Genomic DNA, 21787 nt, shown 5'->3' with positions numbered 1-21787 from the left:
CCAACATGGGAAAGACCAAAGAGCTGTCCAAGGATGTCAGAGACAAAATTGTAGACCTGCACAAGGCTGGAATGGGCTACAAAACCATTAGCAAGAAGCTGGGAGAGAAGGTGACAACTGTTGGTGCGATTGTTCGAAAATGGAAGGAGCACAAAATGACCATCAATCGACCTCGCTCTGGGGCTCCACGCAAGATCTCACCTCGTGGGGTGTCAATGGTTCTGAGAAAGGCGAAAAAGCATCCTAGAACTACACGGGAGGAGTTAGTGAATGACCTCAAATTAGCAGTGACCACAGTCACCAAGAAAACCATTGGAAACACATTACACCGCAATGGATTAAAATCGTGCAGGGCTCGAAAGGTCCCCCTGCTCAAGAAGGCACATGTGCAGGCCCGTCTGAAGTTTGCCAATGAACACCTGAATGATTCTGTGAGTGACTGGGAGAAGGTGCTGTGGTCTGATGAGACCAAAATAGAGCTCTTTGGCATTAACTCAACTCGCTGTGTTTGGAGGAAGAAAAATGCTGCCTATGACCCCCAAAACACCGTCCCCACCATCAAGCATGGGGGTGGAAACCTTTTGCTTTGGGGGTGTTTTTCTGCTAAGGGCACAGGACAACTTAATCGCATTAACGGGAAAATGGACGGAGCCATGTATCGTGAAATCCTGAACGACAACCTCCTTCCCTCTGCCAGGAAACTGAAAATGGGTCGTGGATGGGTGTTCCAGCACGACAATGACCCAAAACATACAGCAAAGGCAACAAAGGAGTGGCTCAAGAAGAAGCACATTAAGGTCATGGAGTGGCCTAGTCAATCTCCGGACCTTAATCCAATAGAAAACCTATGGAGGGAGCTCAAGCTCAGAGTTGCACAGAGACAGCCTCGAAACATTAGGGATTTAGAGATGATCTGCAAAGAGGAGTGGACCAACATTCCTCCTAAAATGTGTGCAAACTTGGTCATCAATTACAAGAAACGTTTGACCTCTGTGCTTGCAAACAAGGGTTTTTCCACTAAGTATTAAGTCTTTTATTGTTAGAGGGTTCAAAAACTTATTTCACTCAATGAAATGCAAATCAGTTGCTATCTTTTATGTAAGGTTATTTTTTCGATTTTCCTTTTAAATTGCTATCTGCCACTGTTAAAATAAACCTACCATTGAAATGATACCGTTCTGAGACTTTTCATTTCTTTGTCATTGGACAAACTTACAAAATCAGTGAGGGGTCAAATAATTATTTCCTTCACTGTATAAGGAGGAGGGCCCTGCCTGAAGGCTTACAATATAGAGAGAGAGGTGGGGACACAAAAGGTAGGGGACCAGAGTTCAGCTGTGGGTTTAAAGCACTAGTGAGGGCGGGGGGGGGGGGGGGGTAGGCCAGAGTGAAAAGGTAAGTTTTGACGGCCTTCTTGAGGATGTTGAAGGAGGGGAAAACCCTAATGGGGGGAGGTAGGGAGTTCCATAGTGTTGAAGCAGCTCTTGCAAAGTCCTGGAGGCGTGCGTGGGACTGGGTGATGCAGGGGGCAGTCAGGCGAAGTTCATTGGAGGAGCGGAGTGAGCAGATAGGAGTGTACCTCTGGGTAAGATTGGAAATGTAGGTTGGACAGGTTTTGTGGACAGATTTGTAAGCTAGACACAGTATCTTGAATCTGATTCTGGACTGGATAGGAAGCCAGTGGAGGGATTCACAGAGGGAAGCTGGTGGACCGATGGGAGGAGTGGATAATTTTGGCTGCCGCATTCATGATGGACTGCAGTGGGGCAATTTTTGTCATAGGGAGACCAGACAGAAGGGCGTTGCAGTAGTCAAGGCGCGAAATTATGAGGGCATGGATGAGGAGTTTGGTGGTGACATCTTGCAGATGTTACGGAGGTGGATGTTGCAGGACTTTGTGAGGTTTTTGATGTAGGGGTGAAGGAAAGTGCGGAGTCCAGGGTGACACCAAGACAGCAGGCTTGAGAGGTAGGGCGAATAGTAGTGTGGTTAACAGTGACATTCACATCTCGGAGGTTCAGGGAGGGCCAGGGTGGGAAGATCATAAATTCCGTTTTGTCCAGGTTTAGTTTCAGGAACCTAGCGGACATCCAGGAGGAGATGGCTGATAGGTAGGTGGAGACCTTGTCCATGGTAGTGGTAGATAGGTCAGGAGTGTGTAGATCTGGGTGTCATCTGCATACAGATGATAGTTAAAACCTATGGAGGAGATAACCTTGCCAATGGAGGATGTGTATAGTGAGAACAGTAGGGGGCCAAGGACCGAGCCTTGGGGGACTCCTACTCCTACTGAGAGGTGGTTGGGGGTAGATGAGGACTCATTGAAGGAGTTCATGAAGGTGCGGTTGGAGAGGTAGGATGAGAGCCATCCCAGGGCGAGGTCATGAATGCCCATGGACTGGAGGGACTGGAGGAGTAAGGGACTGTCCACTGTGTCAAAAGCTGCTGAGGCGAGATCATTATCCACTTTGGTGAGAGCTCTTTCGGTTGAGTGGGCAGGCCAAAATACAGATTTTAGCGGGTCTAGAGGAAGTTGGCATTGAGGTATTTGTAAACTAGATGCTCAAGGAGTTTTGAGACAAAGGGTAGGAGGGAGATAGGGCGGTAGTTGGAGGGCAGTGAGGGGTCGAGGAAGGGTTTCTTGAGCAGGGGTAGTACAGTGGACTGCTTGAAGTCTTACGGGAAGGTGCCTGTGTATAGGGTGAGGTTAAACAGGGCAGTGAGGACTGGGGCCAAATGTGGGAAGTGAGGACGGAGTAAGTCAGAAGGGATGGGGTCAAAGGGGGAGGTAGTGGTATGGAAAGTCTGATGTAGGTGGTTGACTTCCTCAATGGTAGTAAAACTGAAGGAGGTGAGGGGAGGATAGAATGGAGGAGGATTGGTCTTCTGTCCCCAAGAAGGAATGGGGTCAAGGGGGGAGGTAGTGGTATGGGAAGTCTGATGTAGGTGGTTGACTTCCTCAATGGTAGTAAAACTGAAGGAGGTGAGGGGAGGATAGGATGGGATAGGATGGAGGAGGATTGGCTAGGACACATGGGTTGAGCTGAAGTATATCTTGCTGCCATCGACCAAGTGGGTGGGAGGGTGGTTGGAAAGTGCCTTCTGTGAGGAGGCTGAAGGAGAGAAGGTGATGGTCTGAGGGCAGGAAGGGTGTGATGTCAAGGTCTGTTATTGTGGTGGATTTACTGAGTATCAGGTCAAGAGTGTGACCTGCATTATGGGTGGGGGTGTTGGTATGTTGTACTAGGCCAAGGGAGTTGGTCATAGTGAGTAGCCGGGCCAGGACAGAGTGGTTGGGTTCATCAATGTGAATTTTGAAATCCCCAAGGATAATGGTGGGTACATCAGATGAGAGGATGTGTGGTAGCCAGGAGGCAAGGTTGTCAAGAAAGTGAGGAAGAGAGCTCGACGGAGGGCGATATAAGACCGCAACAATGGCTGGGAGGGGATGGTAGAGGCGGATGGTGTGGGCCTCGAATGATGTAAATTGTAGGGAGGGAGGTGGGGTGATGACACGGAAGATGCAAGTTGGGGAGAGGAGCAGACCCACCCCTCCCCCGGGTCTGTTGTCTGGTCTGGGGGAGTGACTGATGAGAAGCCCCCAATAGGTGAGGGCAGCCTCTGCGACAGAGTCAGAGGGGGTGAGCCATGTCTCTGTGAGTGCGAGGATGGTGAGGATTTTGGAGAGGAAGAGGTCGTGGACCGCTGTCAGTTTATTGCGGACAGATCTGGCATTCCAGAGACCGCAGGGTAGGGGGAGCATGTGTTTGTAGGTGGATGGAAATGAGGTTGGGGCGAAGTTGGATGTTGAGGTTATTTGGGAACAGAAGGCTGTGAAGTGTGTGAAGCAAGTGAGCAGGTGGTGCTTGTCTGGCAGCAGGCTGTGGCCCGGGGTTAGACGATATATCACCAGCTGCAAGTAAGAGCAGGAGGGAAAGGTTTTTTAGCTGCTGGAGGGAGAGAGAGATTTCAGGAGAGCTAACAGTTCATGAGAAGCTGAGCAAGGTGAGGAAAGCAGAGCAGGTGAAATGAATATGGAGTGTGGTACATTGGGAGGATGCATGTAGCAATGCAGCTTGTAGATATTTGCAGACAGGCAGAACAAAAGTAATGGAGCAAACCCTGTATAGAATACATTTGCAAATCAACTCTATCTGAAATGAACACATTGGGCTTGATTCACAAAGCCATGCTAACCTACTTAGCACCTTTGGGCGTGATAAGCAGGGTGCTAAGTAGGTTAGCACCGTTTTGACAATAAGATCGCGCGCAAAGTCCCGCGCGCAAAACTTTGCTTGCGCACAGAGTGGTGCGCGTGAAACGTTGCACCACGGTGCGACTTTAGTGTCGCATCCGATGTGTCTGCGAGGTGCATTGGAAGCGAGGTGCGACGGCGAGCAAAATTTTGCGCGCGAGTTGATTTTAACATACCTAAACTGAATTTAGACGAGAAGGGGGGGGGGGGGGGCTTTTCACAAGCGTGCTAACAGTTAGCACTGCTTTGTGAATCAAGCCCATTGTATATATTTCCAACTAGCTGATGTAATTGGCTGTTTGTGGCTATGCCCCCCTTACAGAATTTGTATTCCTATTACCTAATAACCGACTGTACTAGGTTTGAGGGCTCTGCCATTAACATTAATTAATCATTGTAAGAATGGCAGGAATATAAATATTCCCCTTGAAAATCAATATGTGAATTTTGGTTCGCTATTGTAGGCTCCACCCACTTTCATGAATATGAGTCCCAATCACCTAGTGGCCAACTGTGCAAATTTTAAGAACCCTGCCATTCACAGTGTAACAATGGCTGCAGTTTATATTTTACTTGTGATTTTTTTTGAGCCCCACCCACTTTTTGTAACCTTGACACACAGTCACTCAATGACCAAGTTTGTGAGCTTTGGGAGTCCTGTCATCAATAATGTGAGCATGAAAGCAGTTTATCAAGCAAAGAGATGTGATTGGCTGTGGCTCCACCCCCTTTCTTGAATCTTAATTCCCGTCACCCAGTGTGATGATGTACCTGGGGTACAGGAGACCAGTTAGCTGAGGGCAGCAACCCTTGCGGCTCACCGACTGGGGCCCCTGGAAGTGAAACAGGGGAGCCCAGTAAGCAAGGGGCAGGAGCGCTTGTGAAACCAGTGGTAGAGCAGGTTTGGAAACACAGCACTCCCGCAGGCTGAGTCCGGCACTGCAATGGCTCAGCAGCCGAGGAAGTCCAGTAACAGGTGCCAGGCAGGAGAAGACGTGGAACTTGGAATAGGCAGGAGTCGGCAACAAATCGGGTACTCGTACAATCCGGGGTCTGGCAACAAATCGGGTCCTCGGGCAAGCAGTGGTCGGCAACAAATCGGGCAGTCGGACAAAGCAAAGGTTGGCAGGGAAGCAGGTAGTCAGGCAGGCCAAGGTCAACATCCAGGAATCAGAAACGGGCAGAGCAAGGCTCACTCACAGGAGTGCAACACACACAAAAGCTGCAATACTACAGCACCCGAGTGTTGCACTCTCCAGACTTTTATAGGCCGTTTTGGCGCGCACAGCGCAACGCGTCACACGCCCGCGCATGCGCACATGCGCGCAACATACACGTGCATGCGCACGCACACACGCAGACGCGCGCAACCGAATGCGCACGCAAAGACGCGCGCACACGCATGCGCACACGCGCGCAACAACAACATGCATAAACAGAACATCCCTCACGCGCGCGCGTGCACAGCATCCAACGCCAGCATCTTATACCGCCAACGTCTTCGCCGCACCACGCAACGCGCATGGGCAAGCACCGACAGCCCACCACGCAGGGAAGACCGCCGAGACCCACCAGGACGACTGCCAGCATCCGTATGTACAAGCCGCCTCGTCTGGACAGGTAACTGACCGTGACAATGCCCTCCCCCAAGGGGCAGCCTCCGGATGCCAACTGGAACTGGCTTATCTGGGTATTTCTCATGGAAGTCCTTAATTAGTCTTGAGGCATGGAAATTAACAGCAGGTTCCCATGTGTTTTCCTCTGGTCCATAACCTTTCCATTTGACGAGAAACTGAACCTGACTACCCCTTTTCCTAGAATCCAGGATCTCCTCCACCTCAAATTCCTTTTCTCCGTCCACCATGATTGGTGGAGGTGGGAGTATCTCCCGATCTGGAAATGGATCCACAGATGATGGTTTCAGAAGGGAGGCATGAAACACTGGATGGATCTTAAGATTCGACGGTAAGTCTAGTTCATAGGCCACCTGGCCAATTTTCCTCTTCACCGGGAATGGTCCAATAAATCTGGGTCCCAATTTCTTGGACGGACAAGATAATTTCAAGTTTACTGTAGACAACAGTACACAGTCTCCAGGCTTGAATTCCACTTCACCCCTCCTGTGACGATCCGCCTTCCTCTTAAAGGTGGCTTGAGCTCGGGCCATAACTTGTTGCAACAGCTTATTATTTTCCGAAAAGAATTTCACAATATCAGTAACAGCTGGCACTGGAGATTCAGGAATGAGATCTGGCAGGAATGTAGGATGATAACTGTAATTGGCAAAAAATGGTGACTGTTGAGTAGAAGAATGGATGGAATTGTTGTATGCAAATTTGGCCAATGGGAGCAACTGGGCCCAGTTGTCTTGAGCGGCAGAAGAGAAGCACCTAAGATATTGTTCGAGCGTTTGGTTGGTACGCTCCGTTTGGCCATTAGATTGAGGGTGGTATGCGGATGAAAAATGAAGTTGTATGTCGAGTATTTTGCAGAGAGCTTTCCAGAACTGTGATGTAAACTGTGATCCTCGATCAGAGGTAATATCAGCTGGAACCCCATGGATGCGAACAATCTCCTTGATGAATGTGTTTGCAGTTGTCTGAGCAGAAGGAATACTGCACATGGGTAAAAGATGTGCCATCTTTGACAACCGGTCTACTATAACAAAAATCGTGTTACATCCCTCGGATACAGGTAATTCAACAATGAAATCCATTGAAATGGAAAACCATGGCCTGGGGGGAACAGGAAGTGGATTCAACAATCCTAATGGTCTCAACCTAGATCCTTTGGAACGATTACAGACCAGGCATGTGGTTACATATGTCTTACAGTCCTTGCTGAGATTGGGCCACCAAAAATGACGTTGGACCAGTTCTTGAGTCTTTAAACATCCAAAGTGACCCGCCATCTTATGATCATGGAAGAACTTGAGTACTGAAACACGATTCTTCTTGGGGACAAATATTTTATCTCCATAGAACCAAAGACCCTCCTTCTGTGTCAAAGGATGATTAACTTTCTCGGAGAGCACGGACGCCTCCTGTCGAATCTGATCAACCAATTTTGATTGCATCATCAGGAAGTTATGCTCGGTCAAGATGGTGTTAGGTGGAGCTTGAACCTCATCATCTGGAAACATCCGGGAGAGGGCATCCGGCTTTGTATTCTTTGATCCTGGTCTATAAGTTATATGGAATGTGAAACGACAGAAGAAAAGCGCCCATCTAGCTTGTCTAGGGTTTAGTCGTTTGGCTGTTTTAAGGTATTCCAGGTTACGATGGTCAGTATATATTAAAATTGGATGAACTGCCCCCTCCAGTAAATATCTCCACTCTTCAAGAGCACACTTGATTGCCAACAATTCTCTGTCTCCCACGCTGTAATTCCTCTCGGCGTCTGATAATTTCCTTGAAAAGAAGGCAACCGGATGAAGTGCTGCCTTAAGGCCTTGGCGTTGGGAGAGCACCACTCCTACTGCACTTTCAGAAGCATCTACTTCCAGAGTAAAAGCTAAGGCTGGATCAGGGTGCTTAAGGATAGGGGCTGAAGTGAATAACTGTTTGAGCTTGTTGAATGCTGCTTGGGCCTGTGGAGTCCAAAGAAAACGAGTCTGCTGGCGTGTAAGTTGTGTAATTGGTAATATGATTGCTGAAAAAATTTTGATGAATTTGCGATAAAAATTTGCAAAACCTATGAACCTCTGGATTGCTTTTTTATTAGCAGGAGCGGGCCATTCCAGGATTGCTTGAAACTTTTGGGGATCCATCATGAATCCATCTGGAGAGATGATTAGCCCCAAAAACTGAATTGAATGTCTCTCGAATTCGCATTTTTCTGCTTTAACATACAAATGATGTGACCTCAGTCTTGTGAGAACCCGTGAAACTTGGTAACGGTGATCCTCTAGAGACGTGGAGTAAACCAGGATGTCATCTAAGTAAACGATTAAGAACAAGTCGATGAAATCTTTAAGTACATCATTTATAAAGTACTGAAATGTAGCAGGAGCATTACAAAGCCCGAAAGGCATGACGAGATATTCATATTGACCGTAACGGGATCTGAAGGCTGTCTTCCATTCGTCACCCTTCCGTATACGTATTAAGTTATATGCCCCTCTCAGATCTAATTTCGTGAAGACTTTGGCTTCTCTTAATTTCTGGAACAGTTCTGGCATCAAAGGTAGGGGATAACGATTTTTGACCGTTATTTTATTTAGCTCCCGGTAGTCAATACAAGGGCGAAGAGTCTTATCCTTTTTCTCAACAAAGAAGATACCTGCTCCTGCAGGAGAAACAGAAGGACGTATGAACCCCTTTTCCAAATTTTCCTCGATATACTGTTTAAGGATTTTCTGTTCAGGTTCAGATAAAGGGAACACTCGGCCAAAGGGTATAGCCGCACCAGGTAACAAGTCTATGAGGCAATCATAGAGGCGATGTGGAGGTAGCTGGTCTGCCCCCTTCTTATCGAAAACATCCAGAAACTCATGATATTGGGAAGGAATGAGTTCGGTCAGGTTTGCGGAACATAGCAGAGATCCGGAATTCTTTGCTTCCTCCTGAGAGCAGAAATCCTTGCAGTATGAAGAAGTGAATGACACCTTCCCAGTGATCCAGTTAATTGCCGTGTTATGGGCACGAAGCCAAGGCAGCCCCAGGATGACTGGATACAAAGGGGATGCTACAAGATCGGATTTGAGATATTCCTGATGAATTCCGGAAATGCAGGAACTCACGGGAGTAGATTCCATAGTTACTGGTCCGGAGCTAATTGATGTTCCATCAGCCAGGTGGATATGGAGAGGTTCCTTCCGGGGTTGAATGGGAAACTAGTGGGTTGTGGCGAATGATATATCCAGGAAACAGCTACAGGCTCCAGAATCGATTATGGCAGTAGTCTCAAGGATTCTTCCTGGGAGCTGAAAGGAAATAGGGATAATGAAATGGTTTGGATTGAAAGAGGGACAGGTTGGAAGTGACATTTTGGTAGCAGGATCCTTACCCGTAGGCCTCACTGGGCAGGAACGGATGAAATGACCAGTGGCTCCACAGTAAAAACATAGATTGCTCTGTCTCCTTCTTGTTCTCTCCTCCATGGATAATGCGGGACGGATTATTCCCAACTGCATAGGTTCCGGTGAATCTAGAGAGGAGGCGGGTGTCGGGGCCGGAGAAGGACTTGAAGGTACCCAGACTGAACGGCTGGTCACCAGCTGATTTTTCTAATTGGCGTTCTCTAAGGCGGCGGTCAATTTGAAGGGATGTTTGAATCAGCTCATCTAGGGTGACAGGTGTAGCAATTCTTGCTAATTCGTCCTTTAGATATTCGGACAGACCTAGGCAATACTGGTGGCGAAGAGCTGGTTCATTCCAATCTATATCTGCCACCCAGCAGCGGAACTCCGAGGTATACTCCTCCACGGGTCGTCGCCCTTGGCGAAGGTTACGTAGAGAAGCTTCGGCTGTAGCACTCCGCTGGGGGTCGTCATAGAGGATCGCCATGTTTTAAAAAAAAAACATCCAAAGTGGCTAAGCACTGATGTTTTTGCTCCATTAGCTGGTGAGCCCATGACTGCGGTTCTCCTAGTAACAGCGAGATAACAAACCCAACTTTAGTTTCTTCGAACACAAAGGTCCGGGGTTGGAGGGAGAAGAATAGCTGACAGGCATTCTTAAAGGCCCTGAATTTGGTTCTATCCCCTGAAAAGCGCTCAGGTGTTGGCACACGTGGTTCAGGTGCGGGAACTGCTAGTACGGGGCCTGGGGGTGCAACAGCGGGAGCAGGAGGAGCAACGACAGCGGCGGGAGCAGGGGCCGCAGCAGCAAATCCGGCAGGTTGGTTTATATTGGGTAGAGTGTTGATGTGCTCCTCCAGCTGATTGTGAGCTGCTTGAAGCTCCTTGATTGCTTCTGTTAAGTTACTCATCTGCTTGCATAGGGTGCTCAGCACATTTGCTGCCTCAGTGGTCTCCATATTTTGGCTGTAGTATTTTGTGATGATGTACCTGGGGTACAGGAGACCAGTTAGCTGAGGGCAGCAACCCTTGCGGCTCACCGACTGGGGCCCCTGGAAGTGAAACAGGGGAGCCCAGTAAGCAAGGGGCAGGAGCGCTTGTGAAACCAGTGGTAGAGCAGGTTTGGAAACACAGCACTCCCGCAGGCTGAGTCCGGCACTGCAATGACTCAGCAGCCGAGGAAGTCCAGTAACAGGTGCCAGGCAGGAGAAGACGTGGAACTTGGAACAGGCAGGAGTCGGCAACAAATCGGGTACTCGTACAATCCGGGGTCTGGCAACAAATCGGGTCCTCAGGCAAGCAGTGGTCGGCAACAAATCGGGCAGTCGGACAAAGCAAAGGTTGGCAGGGAAGCGGGTAGTCAGGCAGGCCAAGGTCAACATCCAGGAATCAGAAACGGGCAGAGCAAGGCTCACTCACAGGAGTGCAACACACACAAAAGCTGCAATACTACAGCACCCGAGTGTTGCACTCTCCAGACTTTTATAGGCCGTTTTGGCGCGCACAGCGCAACGCGTCACACGCCCGCGCATGCGCACATGCGCGCAACATACATGCGCACGCACACGCGCAGACGCGCGCAACCGAATGCGCACGCACGCAAAGACGCGCGCACACGCATGCGCACAGGCGCACAATAACAACATGCATAAACAGAACATCCCTCACGCGCACGCGTGCACAGCATCCAACGCCAGCATCTTATAACGCCAACGTCTTCGCCGCACCACGCAACGCGCATGGGCAAGCACCGACAGCCCACCACGCAGGGAAGACCGCCGAGACCCACCAGGACGACTGCCAGCATCCGTATGTACAAGCCGCCTCGTCTGGACAGGTAACTGACCGTGACACCCAGTGACCAACTGTGCCAAGTTTTAAAGCCCTGTGATGAACAGTGTAAAAATGGCTTTAGTTTCGGGTGCTCGGGTATGTATTTCGTTGTTGTTGGCTCCGCCTACTTTTTCTTACTGTCACTGACAGTCACTGAATGACCAAGTTTATGAGCTTTGGGCTCCTTGGCATCAATAATTTGTATTTTTCCACTGAAATGAAACAAATCTGGTTGTTTTTTGCTTCACCCCTTCTCTGAATTTGAACCCCCAGTCAACCAATGATCAACTGTAGCAGGTTTGAGGCCTGTGCCATTAACAGTGCAAGAATGGCAAAATTTTACATTTTCCCCTTGAAAATTAATAGGTGAATTTTGATTGGCATTTGTAGGCTCCACCCACCTTTCTTACACTGTTAAAGAGACACTGAAGCGAAAAAAAAATATGATATTATGATTTGTATGTGTAGTACAGCTAAGAAATAAAACATTAAGATCAGATACATCAGTCTAATTGTTTCCAGTACAGGAAGAGTTAAGAAACTCCAGTTGTTATCTCTATGCAAAAAAGCCATTAAGCTGTACGACTTTCAAAGTCGTGGAGAGGGCTGTTTTCTGACTTTTATTATCTCAACTGTTCCTGAACTATTTACTTTTTCTCTGGCAGAGGAGAGGTTATTAGTTCACAGACTGCTCTGAAAGAATCATTTTGAATGCTGAGTGTTGTGTAATCTGCACATATTAGAGAATGATGCAATGTTAGAAAAAACACTATATACTTGAAAATAAAAAAATGAGAATATTTTCTTTGCTGCTAATCTTCTAGTAATTATTCATAGTACACAACCAATTCACTATATGATATATTTTTTTTCGCTTCAGTGTCTCTTTAATGGCAGAGGCTTCAAACTTCCTACAGTGTGTCTTTGGGTAACTGGGGTCCAAATTCACTAAAGGGGCGGGGCCACAAACAGCCAATCAGATTTCCTTGGTGGATAAACTGCTTCCATTCACACATTTTTGATGCCGGGAACCTGAAAGCTCACAAACTTGGTCACTGGGGACTGTGTGTCCAGGTTACAAAAAGTGGGAGGAGCCAAAAACAAATTTTACTAGGAAAATATAAACTACAGCCATTCTTACACCGTTAATGGCAGGGTTCTCAAACTTTGCACAGTTGGTCACTGGGTGAATGAGATTAAGAATTTGGAAGGTAGGTGGAGCCTACAACAGCCAATAGAAATTCACCTTTCGATTTTCAAAGGGAATATTTAAGCTGCTACCATTCTTATACTGTTAATAGCAGATGCCTCAAACCTAGTACAGTCTGTCACTGGGTGATTAGGGTTCAAATTCAGAAAGGGGGCGGAGCCACAAACAGCCAATCAGATTTGTTTATTTTTCAATGGGAATATACAAAGTATTGATACCAAGGACCCCAAAGCTGATAAACTTGATAGAGTAACTGTATGTCAAGGTTAGAAAAATTGTGCGGCGCCAACAACTTAATTTTTTACATGGCAGGGTTCCTAAACTTGACACAATTGGCCACTGGGTGACTGGGATTAATATTCAGAAATGTGGGTGGAGCCTAAAAACAGCCAATCAAAATGTACCTATTGATTTTCAAGGGGGAACATTTACATTACATTTTACTCCGTCTAATCTGGGCTGCGTGTGTGTTCCAATACACCAAGCGTCATATGCTAATCATGTGACGCTTGGTGTAATGGAGTGCACACGCAGCCCAGATTAGACGGAGAGGACAGCGTGCTTCTGAGCCGAAAGCTATGCGCCGGCCAGAAGTGAAGAGGGAAGAAATATGTTCAGGTCAAGGGTCAAGCAAGTCGCCGGGACACCGGCATGAATAGTGCACGAACAGCGGCAGATGGAGGGGGCAGGAGGAGGTCACAGTATGTACTTTTGACCCCCCACACACTGGAGTTATCTGTTTATTCAGCTGTGGTATCCTTTAATGGCAGAGGTCTCAAACCTGATATACTCAGTTATTGGGTGACTGAGGTCCAAATTCACTAAAGTGGGTGGAGCCACAAACAGCCAATCAGATTTTTTAAATTGATTTCAGCCATTATTTTATTGGCAGGGTTCTCAAACTTGACACAGTTTGCCACTGGGTGACTGGGAGTAATATTCAGGAAAGTGGGTGTAGCCTACAACAGCCAATCAAAATTCACCTTTTGATTTTCAAGGGGAATAATTACATTGCTGCTATTCATACACTCTTAATGGCAGAGGCCTCAAATCTGGTACAGTCAGTCACTGGGGGACTGGGGTTTAAATTCTGAAAAGGGAGTGGGCCAAAAACAGCCAATCAGATTTGTTTAATTTCAATGGTAACATGCAACTTATTGATGCCAAAGACCACAAAGCTCATAAACTTGGTCAGTGAGTGACTGTATGTCAAGGTTAGTGGGCAGAGCCAAAAACAACTTTTTACATGGGAAAATATAAATTGCAGCTATTCTTACACTGTTAATGGAAGGGATCTCAAACTTGACACAGTTGGTCACTGGGGGACTAGGATTAATATACGGAAAAGTAGGTGGAGCCTACAAGAGCCAATCAAAATTCACCTATTGATTTTCAAGGGGAATATTGAAACTGCTGTCATTCTTACACTGTTAATGGCAGAGGCCTCAAACCTGCTACAGTCGATCATCAAGTGACTGTGGTTCAAATTCACTAAAGGGGTGGAGCCACAAAAATCCAATCAGATTTGCTTTTTTTGGATAAACTGCTTCCATTCACACAATTTTGATGCCTGGAACCCAAAAGCTCACAAACTTGGTCGACTGTGTGTCAAGGTTACAAAAAGTAGGTGGAGTCAAAAACAGATTTTCTGGGAAATTGTAAACTGCAGCCCTTATTCACTGTTAATGGCAGGGTTCTCAAACTTTGCACAATTGGTTACTGGGTGACTGGGATTAAGATTCATAAAAGTGGGTGGAGCCTAAAAAAGCCAATCAAAATCACCTGTTGATTTTCAAGGGGAATATTAAAATTTCTGCCATTCTTGCACTGTTAATGGCACAAGCCTCAAACCTGGTACAGTTAGTCATTGGGGTTCAAATTCAGAAAAGGGGACAGAGCCACAAACCGTTTAATTTCTTGGAAAATACAAATTATTGATGCCAAGGACCTCAAAGCTCATAAACTTGGTCATTGAGTGACTGTATGTCCAGGTGACAAAAAGAAGGCAGAGCCAAAACCAAATTTCACTGGGAAAATGTAGACTGCAGGCCTTCTTACACTGTTAATGGCAGGGTTCCCAAGCTTTGCCCAGATGGTCACTGGGTGACTGAGATTAATATTCAGGGAAGTGGGTGGAGCATATAATAGCCAATCAAAATTCACCTGTCGATTTTCAAGGGGAATATTTTAATTGCTGCCATTTTTACACTGGTAATAGCAGATGCCTCAAACCTGCTACAGTTGGTCATTGGGTGACTGGGGTTCAAATGCTGGAGAGGGGCAGAGCCACAAGCAGCCAATCTGATTTGTTTAATTTCTATGGGAATATACAAATTATTGATGCTAAAGACCCCAAAGCTCACAAACTTGGTCATTGAGTGTGCGTTAGGGTTAGAAGAAGTGGGCGGAACCAACACCTGTCAAATACATACCCGGGCAATGCCGGGTCATCAGTGGGTGGAGACAAATACAAATTTCACTGGGAAAATGTAAACTGCAGCCATTCTTACACTGTTAATTGGAGGGTTCTTAAACTTTGCACTGTTGCTCACTCAGTGAATGGGATTAATATTCACAAAAGTGGGTGGAGCCTACAATTGTGTATAAAGCTTCACCTATTGCTTTTCAAGTGGAAAGTGGAATATTTAATTGCTACCATCCTTGCACTGTTAATGGCACAGGCCTCACTCCTGGTACAGTTGGTCATTGGGTGACTGGGGTTCAAATTCAGAAAAGGGGGTGGAGCCACAAACAACCCATCAGATTTTTTCATTTCAATACAAATTATTGATGCCAAAGACCACAAAGCTCACAAACTTGGTAATTGATTAATTGTTAGGGTTAGAAAAAGTGGGTGGAGCCGACACCAGCCAAATATATTCCCGGGCAACGCCGGGCAATCAGCTAGTTAACAATATAAGAATGGCAGCAATTTAAATATTCCCCTTGAAAGTCAATAGGTGAATTCTGACTGGCTGTTGTAGACTCCACCCACTTTCATGAATATGAATCCCAGCCACCCAGTGACCAAGTGTGGCAAGTTTGAAAACCCTGCGATTACCTGTGTAAGAATGGCTGCAGTTTACATTTTCCCATTTAAAATGAACGGCTGCAATGCAGTTTTACGCCTTGCCCACTTTCCCCAAATGTTTTACCTTGGTCACGGAGTGACCAACTGTGCCAAGTGTGGGGACTCTGGCTTATTAATGTGAGAATGGCAGCTTTTTACATTTTTTTTCATTGACATGAATGGGTGAAATCTGATTGGCTGTTTGTAGCTCCGCCCAGGTGAGAAGATATCATCCCAGGTAGTAAGGGATTTGTAAACCAAATTTCATTGAAATCGGTCAAGGCGTCTGAGTGATCGCGGCACATACATACACACATCCAATTTTATATATTATATATAGATTCCATTTATGAGGCCATTTGAGGATTTATAATTGTTTCCTTACCTTTGCATTTATTGGATCGGAAGGTTGATCGTTCGGTAAAACTGTACAGTTAATGGGCACCTTTGAACGACCTCTGGGACACATGTACATATTATACTCTGATCTAAGACAGCTGTGAACGACCACCTCAGCCAAGTTGCATTTACCGTGTGTACGGTATCTACTGTAACTTTAGTCTTCCATCTTATCTTATGGATAGATTTAGGAAGTGAGATGTATTTTACATATGTACCTGTATGTATGTTTGCTTATCATTATGCTATCTGTCTGTCTATCACCATCTTTTGTTTTTCATAACCTTTTTCATTGGCAAAAATGCTCAAAATATACAAAACACTTTCTTGTATGTTATATAAACTAATAAAAAGAAATGAAAAAAAGAATCAAACAATAACAATACAAAAGTGTAGTAATAGGGTGGAGGAGGAAGTTAGTAGCCCTCTATGAGATACAGTTGTGTTTGTTGGTAAATAACATTGTCCCACCCATTCTATCACCCACCTGGTTAGCACAAGTGATGTTACTGAATCCAGCTCCTGTTATGGTGATGGCATCACGAATGGTTCCAGAGGTTGGGGTGATGCCAGTAATGGAAGGTGAGTAACATCTGGAGAAGGTGAACCAGAAGGAGCTGTTATCGGAAGGGACATTGCTGAGCCCAGAACAGTTAGGTGCTGGGGTGACACAGGCTGCAGCTGGCACAGGTATGGAAGCACCTGTAGAAAGATGAAGGAAGTGAAGAAAGCAATATGTTTTTAATTTTTATTTATTTTTAACGCCCAATCCAAACTAAAACATTTTATTTTGGTCTAATGAAGTTGGAAGTAGAAAAAGACAGGGACAAGAGGAGCCCAATTCAGTGGTGTAGTATTTGGATGGAAGGAGAGAAAACGGGGGAGAGAAAGTAGAATTCTTATAAGTAGATGCTCACAATTTTAGCAGTGCATGCAAAGCAACCATGATAAGATGGGACAATTGAGAGCTATGCTTTCTGAATACATTTTAGTATTTCATTTGAGTGGGCCCTTAGGCTAGGTTCACAGTGGTCAGTGGCAGAATGCACACATTATAATAAGTGTCTAGTACTTGAGGGTGGATAACCCCAAACGTTGTGCCTGTCTTGTTATGCTGTACAACCACTATATGTAATACAAAGCAAAGTTTCGGAGATTCATCCCATTTGAGGATCGAGTGTGGATTGCACACATATCGTCAGTATTTTGGAGGAGAACCTCTTCACTTGGGGTCCCCATGATACATGGTCACACCTCAGGCCTGCCAACGCAACCTCACCCATTCAAGCAGCAGCCCCACCATAACATCACTACACAGAGTATCAGAGCATAATAGTCAATACATGTGTTTTTTGCTCATTTTCCCCTTACCTGGTGCATAGTTTGCCTCTGCACTCCCCACAGTCACATGCACGGCGCTGGTCTGCTCAGAAGCTGGAGATACATAGACCACTCCCTGCATGACGAGGCTGAATGCATCATTCACATTACCGCTGCTGTAGTAATAGTTACCCGGGGAGGTGAACTGGTAAGAAAAGGAACCTAGGAGGAAAAAATATAATAAATATGTAAATTAAAAGATATATATATATATATATATATATATATATATATATATATATATATATATATATATATATATATATATATATATATATATTTTATAGATTAAGGTGATGGGGGACTGGGGGCCCTAGGGCGCCTCTTACTCTAATAGCAATCAGTGTGTGACAGCTTGGGTTGGAGGGGATGGAGGGGCGCACTTTGGTGTCTCAGCCTTGGGTGCTGGAGAAGCTTGTCCCGGCTCTGGTCACCAGCAAAAAAATACAGCAAAGTCCCCATTAACTGGCACCTAGAAATCTCAACTAACCAGCATGCCTGAGGGATACAGTGGACTTTGCATGTGGCGGGTGTTGAGGCTATTTACATACTTACTGAGCTTCCAGCGACGTGTAGCAGTATTTCCACATCACCTAGCGAGCTCCTACCACTGTCCGTGCACGCAAGTCAGTAGGTCACGTGACCTGGTGCCGGTCAGCTGACACGCTGGCTTGCGTGCACGGGGGATGCCAGAAAGCCTCTAGCAGCCTCTTACGAGATGTGGAAGTACTGCTACATGCTGCTGGAGGCTCAGTAAGAATTTGAGGGGGGGGGGGGAGGTTTGTGCATTTTAGGCCAGTTGTTCAAGCAACCGGCAAGCACATGTATCCGGCATCAGGGGATCCCCGTCGGTGCCGGATATTATGGACTCCGCTGTACTTAAAACAATGTTGTACTTTTTTTATTTTTTTTACCAACTTTTTGGTAACTGTAAAGATATTTTAGACAGATGATGAAAAAATGGTCACCTAGGAGAAAGCTCAGGAGAAAATGTAAGTTGCATGTAGACCAATAAGTTACTGCTAATGACAAAGCTAGGGAGGTGCAAGAGGTCCTCTGCCATGAAACAATGCAGACCCATCACAGACAGAAAAGAAATGACCTGAATACAGACCTGTGGCCACTCGGGATCCGCTGTTGAAGGTGACACCATCATAGGTGGTGTTGGCCGGATCTGACACTGAGAACACTCTGTATCCAACACCCGCAATGGAAAGTTGTGACTTCCACTGCCAGACCACAGTGTCTCCTACAGATATATCCAGCCTGGATGGAGACCATGCATAGCCAGCACCATAAGCTGAAACAGAAGCACATGGTATTACCAGAAGCAAGAATCGTCTCACTGCTTGGGAGTGGATTGACGTACTGTACATACAAATAGCAATTTTTAACATAATAAGGGTCTATAAATGGTGTCAAAAAACAAATGCATAGACTTTCAGACTTGCAATTCCCATTATATAAGTCTATTTATTAAATGATAGGTGCTCAGGCTATTCTGATGGATTACCTTCCATAAAGTGAAAAAAAAACCTCATGGAATTAGCACTCTAGTGTAGTGCGTAAGGAACTCAATCAAGATGCATTTAGATATAGCCTATCCTATATAATAAAACCCTACCTGGCCCTGCGTCATCCTCCTGTCATGCTACTGCGCATGTGTAGCTGTTGGGACAGAAGAAGGATGGGGCCAGGGTGGTGGGCTGGTGCGTGCGGCCGGTGCGCGCGTGCTGACATGCGGCGGTGGGATAGACCTCAGAACTACTGAGCCTGCGCAGTACAGCCCGGAGGATGTCCGATGACGTCAGCGCGCCGGCGTGACACGCATAATGGAGCGCAGAAGAAGCCCAACCTGGCCGCCGGCCTGGCCGGGTCGGCCACCGGAGACCACCGGGAGCCTGCGGAGCGGCGCCGAGGGCACCTCCTGCCTGCCACGGGCTGGTGGAAGCCCCAGGTAAGTGGATTTCGATTTTTTTTTTCTTTGTGTCTCTGAACCTTCCCTTTAAGGACCAGAGCCTTTTTCTCCATTCAGACCACTGCAGCTTTCACGGTTTATTGCTCAGTCATGCAACCTACCACCTAAATGAATTTTACCTCATTTTCTTGTCACTAATACAGCTTTCTTTTAGTGCTATTTGATTGGTGCTGCGAGTTTTAGTTTTTATTATATTCATCAAAAAAGACATGAATTTTGTCAAAAAATGATTTTTTTTTTTACTTTCTGTGCTGACATTTTTCAAATAAAGTAAAATTTCTGTATACATTTTTGTCCAAATTTATTCTGCTACATGTCTTTGATAAAAAAAAATCCATTCATTGTATATTTATTGGTTTGGGTAAAAGTTATAGCGTTTACAAACTATGGTGCCAAAAGTGAATTTTCCCATTTTGAAGCATCTCTGACTTTTCTGACCACCTGTCATGTTTCATGAGGCGCTAAAATTCCAGAATAGTATAAATACCCCCCAAATGACTCTTTTTGAAAAGAAGACATCCCAAAGTATTCACTGACAGGCATGGTGAGTTCATAGAAGATTTTATTTTTTTGTCACAAGTTAGCAGAAAATGACACTTTGTGACAAAAAACAAAAACAAAAAAAGTTTCCATTTCTTCTAACTTGCGACAAAAAAAAATGAAATCTGCCACGGACTCACTATGCTCCTCTCTGAATACCTTGAAGTGTCTACTTTCCAAAATAGGGTCATTTGTGGGGTGTGTTCACTGTCCTGGCATTTTGGGGGGTTCCTAATTGTAAGCACCCCTGTAAAGCCTAAAGGTGCTCATTGGACTTTCAGACCCTTAGCGCAGTTAGGCTGCAAAAAAGTGCCACACATGTGGTATTGCCGTACTCAGGAGAAGTAGTATACGATTTTTTATTTGTCACAAGTCAGCGGAAATTGATTTTAATTGTTTTTTTTTTCACAAAGTGTCATTTTCCGCTAACTTGTGACAAAAAATAAAATCTTCTATGAACTCACCATACTCCTAACGGAATACCTTTGGGTGTCTTCTTTCTAAAATGGGGTCATTTGTGGGGTTCCTATACTGCCCTGGCATTTTAGGGGCCCTAAACCGTGAGGAGTAGTCTTGAAACCAAATGTCGCAATATGACCTGTGAAATCCTAAAGGTACTCATTGGACTTTGGGCCCCTTAGCGCACTTAGGGTGCCAAAAAGTGCCACACATGTGGTACTACCGTACTCAGGAGAAGTAGTATAATGTGTTTTGTGGTGTATTTTTACACATACCCATGCTGGGTGGGAGAAATATCTCTGTAAATGACAATTTTTTGATTTTTTTTTACACACAATTGTCCATTGACAGAGAGATTTCTCCCACCCAGCATGGGTATGTATAAAAATACACCCCAAAACACATTATACTACTTCTTCTGAGTACGGCGATAACACATGTGTTACTCCGGGAACCGTTTGCCGGCGAACCATTCGGGACATCTCTAGACTGCTAAGCTTTGAAACGGACTGTATGAGTTATATGCTCCCCTATATTGGCCAAGGAAGTGGGATAGACCCGCAAAACATGTTGCACCCTTCTGGAGTATGAAACGGACTGTATGAGTTATATGCTCCCCTATATTGCCCGAGGAAGTGGGCTATACCCGCGAAACGCGTTGCACCCTTCTGGAGTAAATAAACTTTTTGTTAAAACCAGGAACTTTTTCGTGTCTGCATTTGAAGGGGTAAGTCCACCACTGCCCACTTCATTTTAAATCTTTTAACAAACTGTTTTTACTCTTCTAGTTATTTTATAAGTTATTTTCTAATTTGAAATATTGAAGAGAGAAGTAGGAAAACATCTAGGAAATTGTCCATACACTTTGAGGTACATAAACCCATACTTCCTAATGCTGAGAATACACGATGAGATTTTTCAGCAGATTTACTGTCGGATCGATTTCCTATTGATTTCTATTCACTTCTATGAAAAATTGATCAGAAAAACAATCGAAAATAAGATCGGACCTGTCGGAAATGATCTAGCGAACCATCTATCAGCCAAAAAATCTCATGGTGTATTCCCAGCGTAATGGAACAAGCTGCCCCACAATAATTGGCACAAATAACAGCAATACAGCTACTCTGCTCTTACTGTTATCTCTTCCAGCGTTTGTGACAGTGAAGGTTGTTCCAGGATTTTGGATCACACAGGTCAGCTGCGTGGCGGAGCTGGTGGTGACATTGCACGGCACAGAGCCTGAACAAGAGAAATCATAGCAAGCAGATTAAATAAAGCTTCAACATTTTCATACAGATTTACAGACACGCAATTAACTTTTCCCCTGAATTATTTTTTTGCTTGCTGATGGTTTGCAAGACACTTCATTTACAAGTTGTGAAATACAGGGAGTGCAGAATTATTAGGCAAATGAGTATTTTGTCCACATCATCCTCTTTATGCATGTTGTCTTACTCCAAGCTGCATAGGCTCGAAAGCCTACTACCAGTTAAGCATATTAGGTGATGTGCATCTCTGTAATGAGAAGGGGTGTGGTCTAATGACATCAACACCCTATATCAGGTGTACATAATTATTAGGCGACTTCCTTTCCTTTGGCAAAATGGGTCAAAAGAAGGACTTGACAGGCTCAGAAAAGT

General features: G+C 45.5%; 1 protein-coding gene across 1 annotated transcript in view; it reads right to left on the bottom strand.

The window, feature by feature from the left end:
• The window catches only part of LOC137519451 (fibrocystin-L-like), a 388270-nt gene that overhangs the window by 188839 nt on the left and 177644 nt on the right, over nt 1-21787 (bottom strand). The window contains exons 32-35 of the mRNA XM_068238405.1: nt 21282-21386; nt 18282-18467; nt 17159-17329; nt 16275-16489 (exon numbers count right to left, since the gene is read on the bottom strand). Of these exons, the coding sequence (XP_068094506.1) occupies nt 16275-16489; nt 17159-17329; nt 18282-18467; nt 21282-21386 (677 nt within the window). The remainder of the gene's footprint in view (nt 1-16274; nt 16490-17158; nt 17330-18281; nt 18468-21281; nt 21387-21787) is intronic.

This window comes from Hyperolius riggenbachi, chromosome 5 (genome assembly GCF_040937935.1).
Source record: "Hyperolius riggenbachi isolate aHypRig1 chromosome 5, aHypRig1.pri, whole genome shotgun sequence".
Taxonomy (NCBI): Eukaryota; Metazoa; Chordata; class Amphibia; order Anura; family Hyperoliidae; genus Hyperolius; species Hyperolius riggenbachi.
This window is presented reverse-complemented; position numbering and strand designations above follow the sequence as displayed.